The 12350-nt window shown below is 35.9% G+C and overlaps 1 protein-coding gene across 2 annotated transcripts in view; it reads right to left on the bottom strand.

Annotated features, from left to right (window-relative positions):
- The window catches only part of LOC150101675 (protein MEMO1-like), a 193340-nt gene that overhangs the window by 112124 nt on the left and 68866 nt on the right, over positions 1–12350 (bottom strand). For both annotated transcript variants that reach the window (XM_090401000.1, XM_090401001.1), the window contains exon 4: positions 6139–6251. In XM_090401000.1, the coding sequence (XP_090257126.1) occupies positions 6139–6251 (113 nt within the window). The remainder of the gene's footprint in view (positions 1–6138; positions 6252–12350) is intronic.

The raw sequence follows: 12350 nt of genomic DNA, 5'->3' as shown, positions 1-12350 counted from the left end.
TTTCGACCTTCATTGAGGTCTCGTCAGTGGGAGCCAGGCCCTGAAGTGGAGTGAAAAAATACGCAAGTAAGAAATTACACATAAAAATAAAATTTACCAAAAATTGTACAAAATTTATAACCAGCAAGGGATAAATCACTACTGCAGATTTGGGCAAGGGGATTAGGGAGGTGGTTGAGTTGGAAACTCAAAATAATGTAGTGATTAGCTACCCTAATTAGTACTTACCTCAGATTTTCAAGGAATAATTTCCTAAGGTAAAACCAATCGACAATTGTTAATCACCATGAACTGCTCAAGAATTTCTAAGAATTGTTTGGGTGAAGGTATATAAGTAAATTTTTGTCTTACATAAGACAAAAATTTACATTTTTGTCTTCAGTTCTAGTTTAGTGACTCGTAATACAACTAGTGTATAACGTGCGACGTAATAAAATTTGTGATTAATTTTTTTAATTAATTTCTAATTTACCCATGCCTGATTTTGAGTACGGCGTTAGTAATCAAGGTGGTCAAATTATAATTTACAAAGGATTTGAGTTTGTTCGTCACTGTGAAACTGCTATCGGAACTATTCATTGGCGTTGTGAAAAGTTTAGAACTTTAAATTGTCGATCACTGCTCCATACCAGAGACAACAAGATTATCCGTGAGTCTTCAGAACTGTCATGTTAATAGGACTTTTGAATCTGAAACTCATCAACTTGCAAATCAAATGAAAAGAAACATGTCAAATCCAGGTGCAATGGCTAGTGCAATTATACCTAACAGTTTAGTGACTGTATCAGATGGATTAAAAATGTGCCTACTGAAGAAGAGCTCCATGACGAGGCGATTAAATAGATCCAAAGCTAAAACAATCGGAAACGTTCCATCAAATCCAGATAACAAAAATTTTGAAATACCAGAGAAGTACTCTAAATGGATTATTCATTATTCCAGGGCAGAAGATCCAGAACGTATAATACTAATTGGTCACAAGACTCTTCTAGATCAACTTGTAGTTAATGATTTTTGGCTAGCAGACGCTACATTTAAAGTGGTTCCAGAAATATATTATCAATTATACAGTATCCATGTCCAATATGATTCAGGCGTTGCTTTTCCTTGTCTACTGGCTCTTCTATCAGGGAAAAAGGAAGAAATATACGTGAAGATGCCGAACATGTTACTGGAGAAAATTCCTCAAGCTCTACTACGAAAAATTTTGGCCGATTTTGAAACAGCAGCAATAAATGCTTTCCATACCATGTTTGAAAACATCGAAATTAGTGGCTGCTTTTTCCACTTATCACAATCTATTATACGCAAAGTAAATGAATGTGTACTAAAATCTCTATGTGAATCCAATCAGTTATTTGCAGTACACATTAAAATGTTACAATCACTTGCACTTTTACCAGAAGAAGTAGTGTAAGAAACATTTTTAGAAGTTGCTGATCTGTTCTCTAATTTAGATGAATATAATGAACAAATCGAGCAAGTTCTCCATTACTTCAAACGTACATATATTTGAGGTCGACAGCTCAGGAACGGCACTTATAGACAACCTCTATTCAATATTTCTACTTGGAACCATAGACACTCTGCAGCCAACTGTATAGCTAGAACTACAAATATATTGAAGGATGGCAATATGGACTTCAGTCGTTCTTTCAGTGTTCCCATCCAACTGTTTGGAAATTATTGGATAACAATGTTAAAGAATTATCTTTACAACATACAAACTATTTGCAGCATTTAACTGGTCAACGAAACCCAGGATGTCGTAGGTACATTTTGTTAAAACAACGTATTTCAAATATTGTACAAAATTACGACTCTAATAGACGATTGAATTTTTTACGTTGTATAGCTTATATGATTTAGTGTTTGTTGTTTTATTATTTTTTAAAATAAAAGTAATTTTTGCAATATTAAGAAAGAGTATGTATTTAATTTGACAACAAAATACCAATAATATTTTAATCGAATTAAAGTCAACAGGTAGGTCTTATAAAGTATTACAAAATTAACGGAACTCTTATCTAAAATTAATATAAAATTTATCATAAAAATTTAAAAACTCTAAAGTAAAAAACTTTGGTGTGAATATTCAAATTTGTGTAATTTTTTCTTAGTGTATTTTTTATCTATATGTAATTTCATCCTTGTGTAATTTTATCCCGTGTAATTTTAACATGTAACCCAATGCAACACCCTTGACCCTTGCAGGAAAGTCCATTAACTGATTGTTCTGGGTTGGACCATCCAGGACTGCCTATCTTGCTGAAGCAGAGGCCAAAGTAGTGTAAACTTAACAGAATCTCCTCCCCGTTCCGAATGTTCACAGGTCGCATTGTATGACATTAGATTCTAGTGACGGTAGTCTGGAAGACAGGATAGTAAAAAAAGACTGAGGAGAAATAGCGTAAAGAAAAGCATGGAAAAAAAGAATAAGAATGAAAAGGGCAAATACCATCATTGGGAGGTCCACTCCACCAAGAACATTAGTCTCGTATGGAGGAGTGAAATTCAAAGATCACACAGCAAAAATTGTAAACACAACTTGGAGGATAACTGCGATGTTGAAATGAACATTAACATATATAGTTATAGAAGTCATTTTGCTTCTTTACAAACTTGTGATATGATCACACCTGGACTACTGTACACAGATTTGATCTCCAGGTTTCCAAAGGGATAAAGAAGCTGTGATAAAGAAGGGGTGCTTAAGGGTCAAAGCTGTATAACTGAGAGGAGACCCCCACATAGCTTTTAAAGGAATGCAGAGAACTGACCAGAGCTTCTGATCTAATATCCAATCCTCACCTTCTCGTGGTGTACTCTGTTAGGTATCCTCCTAGATACTGAACGAACGAGGATGGGCTGGCAATTTGGGATTAAGCGACCAAACTGTATTCTTATTGGCTTAAAATGATGGTACAGCATGACAGAATTTCATGTCGGCTGGAGCATTGCCCAGTTAAACAAGGCCCCCATTGTTTGCACCAGAAAACCAAGGCAAACAGCAAAAAGTCAGCTACTGGAACAAATCCTAAAACATACCCCAAATCAACATCACCAGAGTTCAAGATCAATATTATCAACATAAGAAGCCTGAATGGTAAGAAATGAAGCTAGCTGAGGAATTGGATAAGTACCAGATCGACATAATAGGGATGACTGAAACAAAAAAGACAAAAACTGGTGAGATCTTTCTGAGCAATAAATACAAAATGTTATATTCAAGCAATGACAATCAAGGAAAAAGAAGGAGTAGCCATAGTATTCAATACTAAATGCAAGGCTAATCTTCTTGAATGGCAGGCAATCTCAAGTAGAGTGATGTGGGCAAATATCAGATAGAGAACTGGACAATGAGACTTGTTTGTGCCTATGGTCCCACAGAAGGTTCTACTAAGGTAGAAGTGGAGATTTGAAATTGGAAGTGATCACCATTTAGTTGTGAGCAGGATAAAATTGAATTTCATATTGAAAAGAAGAACACGTAAGAAAGTTTTAAAGCAAATAAAAGTTGAGCAGCTCTCAGATGTGAACTGTACTCTAAAATATGCAAACATTCTTCAAAAAAAAATGAAAGAGTTTGAGAACTCTTTAATATTGATATGTTGCAAGTAAAAGAAAGAATATGAAAGAATGCAAATGGTGTGAGGGTGACAGATGCAAAAGAGGTGGTTCAACTAACAAGTGCCCAGTTTGCTAAACACTATCAACCTGGTGTATGCAACATTTAGCTCACTGCTATCTCCTCAATGGATGAAGAAACTCAGGTTTATGAGGAGGAGGTATTAGAGCTGTTCCACAAACTGAATAAGAATTCAGCAATAAGGACTGATGGGATAGCAGCACAGATGCTAAAAGTGTTCGGTTGAACTGGCAACTGGCTATTCCATTAATCACGATATATAATTTGAGTCTCAGAACAGGGAAGATTCCACAGGAGTGGAAAGAATGTATGGTAATCCTATTGCACAAGAGTGGTGCAAAGACCAATGTATCCAACTATTGACCAATCAGTATCTCAGGAGTGGTGATGAAGATTTTGGAAAAGTTAGTAAGGACTTGCATTCAGAAATGAATTGACAGAGAATCTCTACTTTGCAATGAACAGCATGGGTTTACTAAGGGAAGTTCATGTTTTAGTAACTTGCTCATATTCTATAATAATGTTACCATTGAGCTAGACAAGGGGAATGGATATACCATGATACTTTTGGATTTTGCTAAGGCTTTCGACAGAATATAGCATAGAAGACTGTTACAGAAATCGGAGAATATGGGATGGATTATAAACTATTAGCATAGATAAGAGAATGGCTGACAGACAGATTCAAAAAGTGGTATATGCAGGATGTGGAGTCAGCAGATTTAAGGTAACTAATGGTGTACCATAAAGGTTAGTCCTTGGTCAACTGTTATTCAATCTGCAGGTACAGATTGAATGATGATGCAAAGATAGGTAGGATAATCAGAAATGCAACTGATATGCAGTACTTGCAGAATGATTTGAATAGGCTGAAATTGTGGGCATGGGAAAATGGATGTCAGTTTAATGTCGGTAAATGTAGGCATGCACTTTGGTGATTAGAAATTCAATGTCATATTATATTGGTAGGATTATACTTGAAGAAACCGATCAGACTAGGGATCTTTGAGCGTTAATAGATAGAAAATTTGAAGTTCAGAGCCATGTAGAGTAAAGACTGAAAATACACCTCAAAAGATAATGCAATGCTGAAATGAACTTAGACATGTAAAGAAAAGGATGTCATTTTTCTTATTTACAAGGCCTTGATAAGACCTTGTAAATAGGCAAATTGACCTCCCTCGATGAGTTCCTGATTCCCTGGAAGAGTTTCTTAATAATAATAATAGCAGATTAACATTATTTTAGCCAGAAGAAAACAATACTAATGAAGGAAATGTACTAATAAAACTACCATACTGAATGGTAAGCTTTGTCATTTCTAGGTTATGATTATACAGGTTGTCTCCAGGGAGTCAGAAGGCTAATTGCAGAAGACCCGCACTAAATCTTTATGCATACAACACCTATCATACATCTAAAGTTTATTCACTGTTAGGACACTCACAACTACTTCTGGCAATCTATTCCACTCATTCACCACTCTCCAAGCAAGAAATCTATTCTTGACATTCTTACTAATCACACCCTTACAAAACTTTCAGGGGTGACCTCAGCTCTCTGTATTTGTCATATATTGTAAAATTTCTTTTGTGTCAATCTTATAGAATCCCTTCAGTAAATCAAGTTTCTATCGTGTCCCTTCTTTTCTGCCTATCAACCTCAGCAAGCCCCCCCCCCCCACAAACACACCTTCAATCTATCCTCAAAGGTGGCATTCCTGAGACTTGTCACCAGCCTGTTTACTCAGCTCTGGATTCCATCCACCACCTGATCCCCAAGAAATCCAAGTGACTACTGTCCTGCAAATATGCAGGACACTGATGAGGTGAGATATTTTCAACCCAAAGTGCATAACCTTTTTTGCAGCATTTTTAACATTTTAACATTTTTGCAGCATTAAATTGACAACCATTATCCTTTGCCCACAATGCCAATTTATTTAAACCATCATGCATAATATCTACACCATTATCAACTAATGACCTACCCAATTCTGCATCATCGACAAACAACTGAATATCCCTCTTAAACCATTCTCTATATCATTAATATACAAATTAAAGTTGCATGCAAATGTTACTGAGCTTGCTACATGCAACCTAGAAAATGAAAGCAACTTGGGAGAAGTGATAAGAGAATTAATGTATATTCAAAATTAACAGGAAAGCAAAGCACAGCCTATTAACAAGAGAAGTCTTGAAACATCAATACAGAATTATACTAGATTTGAGCCATTAAGATGCTTTCATACTAGTGTCTCATAAGTTCAGAGTTCATGAATGTTAACTCCATCACATATAAAAAAAATTTAGTAATGAAGACTGGTAACCTTTTCTTAACAGAATAGGAAATCACTTAATAAACAAAAAAAAAAAACTAAGCTTTATGTCAAATTCTTATGTTTCAGAAATTTCTATATAAGGAAATCACTTTTTTTCCTTGTTGTTAATAATGAGGTTGTTTCTAGTATAATATATATTACTCACTGTTTAGATCGATATGAAGGTTATAAAATGGTGTATTGTATATCCTTGCAGGAGATAAGGCACACCCTCCTAGACGGACATGATGAGAAGGACCCAGGATGAAAACTCGTGTCCTTAAATGCAAACAAAAACCAGATAAAATTCTAAGTTGGTTCTTCTAAATCTGTGATTGTTTTGACTTATGATAATTATTACAAATTACACATTTCGTAAAGATTTAATAGCAAAATGGACCAATATTTAAATATAAGATATTATACTTCAGAACATTTATTATGCATCAACTTGCCTCTGAAGAATGCCTCAATTTTCATGGCCTCTGCCTGGAATATTTGTAAAGATTTATGTATAACTATGCTACTGTATAAAGCACTTCAGACCAGATCACACGGACTATTGTGCTCAAATCTGATCATACTCCACAGTAATTAAGCAATAGCAGGATTCTGGAATGCTGGCCATGGAAAGGAACTGAGGGAATGTAAATTACAGCTTAGTGGACAAGCAGAAGAAAAGAGATGATGTGATAAAGAGAAGTTTAAGTTTGTGAGAAAATTATAGCAGAGAGTGGAAGGTAGGGAGAAGAGCAAGCTTTTTTACATGGAGAATACTAAGTGAAATGAATTCAGTACATGTTGTGAATACCAAGGAGTGTGAATGAGTTTAAAATTCACCACAATTATATATGCTTCCCACTGAGTGAAACCTCCTACAATGAGTTAACTCCATGGGGTTTGTTATAATAATAAATAATAATTAAAATCATAAAATTAACTAAGCATAAAAAATTTATAATTAAAATAAATATATTCAATATAATAATTTGCAAGAATTTTTATAGTGCAACCATGTGTCCTATGGTTGAATAGGCCATCATAAGCAGGTTTTCAACTGAAGGTGAGTTAATCTCACATGGTGAGGTTTTCTCAGCAAACTATCACCTCTGGTCTGTCTTCACATTTTGCAACTGGGTTGTTAGTTTCATATTTGAGCTTGCATATTACTTTAACTCATTCTCTTCCTAATGTACAAAAATTACCTTGCTCGCACTGACTTCAAATCGTATCAATAGCTATGGTTATGACAATACTCAACTCTTCCCTCTCATTTAACAAACTTGTAATACCCAATCATTAGAAGCCTCGGAATCCTCCATAAAAAATGCCTTAAATTCTGATCTCACTTTCTTAACTGGGATGAGAATAACCTTATGAATTTCAATACTAGTAAAAAAACAATGCTGTATAATTTCTTGCAGGAAAAATCTCATGTCACTTTCCTTTATTATCAAATAACACTCATATATAAAAACATGATCAAATTTCTCTTCTTGGACTGACCTGCATCTCCAGCTTTTTGCAGCCATAGCTTCTACCATAGAAAGTGTACTTATACAACTACTAATACTACATAAATCCCAAATCTGCAAAAACAGCAAATACTACTTATACATTTGGGGTGGTGCACACCCAAACCTTCAGTGCACTGCTTAATGCTATTTGGAAAATGGCAATTACTGAGATCAATTGATGATCTCACAATCACTCCATATAAGGCATGTTTGAAAAAAGAAAACTTTTGCTATAAAGACTTTATTGCTCATTTCACGACATTTTAAACACTGTTCCACCCCCTTCAAAGTAGTCCCTCCCCTCTATTGGCGATACACCATTCCCAATGTTTCTTTCATTGGTGGAATGGTTCCTGGAATGTACTTTCTGTGATGGTATGCAGTTCTCTTATCTCATTTTCCTGAATCTCCTCTACGGTTTGGAAACGACATCCTCTCAAAGTGGTTTTAAGTTTGGAAACAGGAAAAGTCTGCTAGAGCTAAGTCCAGAGAATAGGGTGGATGGGGCACAATGGATGTCTGCTGTTTTGCCATATAACTGTGGATGAGGAGTGATGCATGAGCTGGCACACTGTCGTGATGCAACATCTAAGTCTGGTTTTCCCCACAATTCAGGCTTCTTCCTACACACAGCATCCCTCAAATGCACTAGAACTCCCTGGTACAACTCTATCATTTGACCACGTGGTACAAATTCATAATGGACAATGCCTTTCCAATCAAAAAACACAAACATCACCTTGATCTTTGATTGACTCATTCATCAACACTTAAACCACTCATAGCACTGTGTTTGGCTCATACAGTCCTCCCCGTATATGCTTGGTTAAGCAATTGAAATGTCTCTGTAAAATTTTTACCAAGTTCACTAATTTGGGAACAGCTTGTGCATGTGATCACTTCAGTAGATGTAACTCGATGACTAATACTCATAGCAGAATGGGACAAATGGCAGTTTGCTGTCAAAATCTGCCACTAGGTGTGCTCAGCAGCTGCAGCATGCTCTCTGTGCCAGTTGGCATGCTATTTAAAAAGTTGTCTTTTTTTTCAACACGATTCTTATGTTCAGTTTCTGCCTTATGTCTCTTCTACAGGTATTTTCATGGTCGATGATCTGTTGAACTGGCCACTATAATTCCTCCACCTTCAATAAAAACTAAGAACAGCGGATGGTCTATATCCATTTACCATCCGCCACCAAACTTATCGAAACAACTTCTCATACTCTTTCATTCCATTACTGCTGTCTTCTAGAATAGCTTCCTTCACTATCTTCCTCAAAGATTACAACCTTCAGCTATTCAAAAAACATGTCAACAAATTTCTTCTTTCTCCTACACACACACACACACGACACTAATGTACTACAGGTCTTGCAATCTTCTGGATGAATCAGATATGAAAAGAAAAAAAAAAAAAAAAATATATATATATATATATATATATATATATATATATATATATATTATAAAATAATAGGAGATATATATGAAGGTGTGTGCTGAAAAGCTGTGATAATCACCATGAAGGAATTTAGGTAGAACTATGTAACTTACATATCATTCTACATATTCCAAACAAAATGTTATATACAACACTGCTGCATCATTTGCAATCCTCTGAGAAAAAAAGTCTTTCCCCTTGTTGCACAAACCAGTCATTTTTTGCTTTAGGTGTTTATCAGAACTTTTCAGTGGGTGCACTTTGTGTGGGTGTGCATCCTGTTATTAGAACAGACCTATCCTCCTAGTCTGCTATATTAACAGAACTTGAGGTGATTTTTTATAATATTAAAAGACAGTCATTAATGCTAAATGGGAATATAATAACTTCCTCATCTCTGCCCATACTTTGTCTATTTAAATTATTCTACAATGGATCTCTATATTGCTTTGATTAACTTTACTCAGTTTTGCATCATCAGCAAATAGCTGCTAATTTCTATATCATGAATGTACAAATGAACCAGAGAGACCAAGAACAGAGCTCTGTGACGTCCCACTAGAGATGTGCTCAGAGTTCTGTGAACATGCCATCTCCTGGATTCATCCATATACTACTACTCTATGGTATCTATCCGTCATCCATGCTCATATCCACATCACCAGCTTCATATCCATCCTCATTTGTTCCAATTGGTGTAACAGTGAATGGCAACAGTGTATCACATCATGTAGCCATGCTCTTTATCCAACTCAGATGTCACTATTAGAAAAAAAATTAGTGAATTACAAAGTCATAACCTAGCAGTCACAACATGCTTTCCCTCTTCAAAAAGAGGATCATATTCCTATACATTATACACTCTCTCTCTCCATACAAACTTTTATACCTCGATATTTGAGCATTTTTAACATCTACGCCAGATGCCTTTTCATATTAACTTTTTGATGGATTTTTCTACTTCAAGTATGGGGTACTTAAGGGTCAAAGCTGTATAACTGAGAGGAGACCTCCACATAGCCTTTAAAGGAATGCGGAGAACCGACCAGGACTTCTGACCTAATGCCCAATCCTCACCTTCTCGTGGTGCACCCTGTTGGGTATCTAACTGGATACTGAACAAACAAGGATGGGCTGGCAATTTGGGATTTAGCCGACCAAACTGTATTCTTATTGGCTTAAACCAATATAGAAAATGATGGTACAACATGACAAAATTTCATGCTGGCTGGGGCATCGCCCAGTTAAACAAGGCCTCCGTTGTTCCACCAGGGAACCAGAGCGAACATCGAAAAGTCAGCTACTGAAACAAATCTGAAAGCACACCCCAACTCAACATCACCAGAGTTAAAGATCGGTACTATCAACATAAGAAGCCTGAATGGCAAAGAAATGGAGCTAGCTGAAGAATAAGGTAAATACCAGATCAACTTAATAGGGGTGACCGAAACAAAAAAGACAAAAAATGGTGAGATCTTTCTGAGCAATAAATACAAAATGTTATATTCAGGAAATGACAATCAAGGAAAAGAAGTTGTAGCCATAGTATTCAACACAAAATACGAGGCTAATCTTCTTAAATGGCAGGCAGTCTCAAGTAGAGTGATCTGGGCAAATATCAAATGGGGAATTGGACAATGAGATTTATTTGTGCCTATGGTCCCACAGAAGGTTCTACTAAGGTAGAAGTGGAGGAATTTTTTGATGCTTTAGAAAAAGCAACTGACACAATGAAAAAGGAAAAGTTGGTCCTTGTTGGGGATCTAAATAGCAGAGTAGGAAATGATTATCAGACATACAAAAATATTTTGAGAAAATTTGGAGAAAAGAGCAAAACCAATAATAATGACAAATACCTGTTGGATTTCTGCTCAGGTCATGGACTGGTTATTACTAACACCATGTTCCAACATAAAAATGTGCACAAATTCACATGCAGAGAAGAGGCTAGGAATAAGAAAAGTCTCATTGACTATGTTATTGTTGATAGTGATGTTTTCTCCCTGGTGCAGGAGACCAGAGTGTACAGAGGATTTGAAATTGGAAGCGATCACTATTTAGTCCTGAGCAGGATAAAATTGAATTTCGTAATGAAAAGAATAACATGTAAGAAAGCTTTAAAGCGAATAAAAGTTGAGCAGCTCTCAGATGTGAACTGTAGACTAACATACACAAAGATTATTGAAGAAAAAATGAAAGAGTTTGAGAACAGGAACCAAACCTTGGAGATTCAGTAGCAAACCTTGAAGAAAACCCTGATTGATTCAGCCAGAGAGGCATGTGGTGAGGTTGTCTGCAAGGATAGAAAAATCAGAACTGAGAATACAGAATACAACAGAATACAGAGACAAATGTAAGAAAGCGAAACACTGTATAAACGTAGCTAAACAAAAGTCATGGGAGGACTTTGTCAAGAACATAGAAAATAAATATCAAGAAGGTGGTAAGATATTCTGGAGGTCGTTGAAGAAGCTTAGAAATGGAGGAAAGAGTCTTTATCATCTCTAACTATAAAAATAGTTAGAGATGATAAAGGTGACACGAAAACAGGAGAAAAAGATATCCTTGAAGTATGGAGTAATTACTTCGAAAAATTGCTAAATGAAACAAGCAGTGAGAGCACAGTGGTAAAAAACACTCAACAGGCATACAGTCAGGAATACATATCCATACTTGAAGTAGAAAAAGCCATCAAAGGCTTGAAATGTGGAAAGGTAGCAGGAGTAGATGATATTCGACCAGAAATGCTGAAGTATGGTGGTATAGAAGTCTTACAGTGGCTGCACTGCATAGTACAGAAAGCCTGGACAGAGGGATGAATTCCTCATGATTGGAGTAGAGCTCTAATAGTACCCATATATAAAAAGGGAAATAAAACTGAATGTGAGAATTATAGAGGTATTTCCCTAATGAGTTTTCCTGACAAAATCTATGCAAGTGTACTTGAGAAACAATTGAGAAGAATTGTGGAAGAAAAGCTTGGTGAAGAACAAGCTGGATTCAGGCCACATAGAGGCTGTCAGGATCAGATCTTCACTTTGCGATAAATAGTTGAGAAAGCATGGGAATATAACAAAGATCTGTATTTGAGTTTTGTCGATCTGGAAAAGGCATATGACAAGGTGCCAAGAGAGAAGCTATTCAATACACTACAATTATATGGTGTCAATGGGGCATTATACCAATGTTGATAATGTTGGAGTCTTTCTTCCATTGTCCCCTGTTAGTCATTATCTATATGGATCACATTATGAAGGAAAGTGGTATTAAACATGATAGCAGAATTGGAGATGTTAATGTCAGCTCTTTGCTTTATGCGGATGATGTTATACTTCTAAATAAATCCGCTACAAGTTTGCAAGATTCCCTGACTAAATTGAATAACTGTTGTAATAGATATGGTATGAAGGTCAGCATT

Source organism: Typopeltis vanoorti, chromosome 11 (assembly GCF_054136105.1).
Source record: "Typopeltis vanoorti isolate ZY-2024b chromosome 11, IOZ_Tvanoo_1.0, whole genome shotgun sequence".
Lineage (NCBI taxonomy): Eukaryota > Metazoa > Arthropoda > Arachnida > Uropygi > Thelyphonidae > Typopeltis > Typopeltis vanoorti.
Note: the sequence above shows the minus strand (reverse complement) of the source record. Positions and strands in the feature narration are given on the sequence as shown.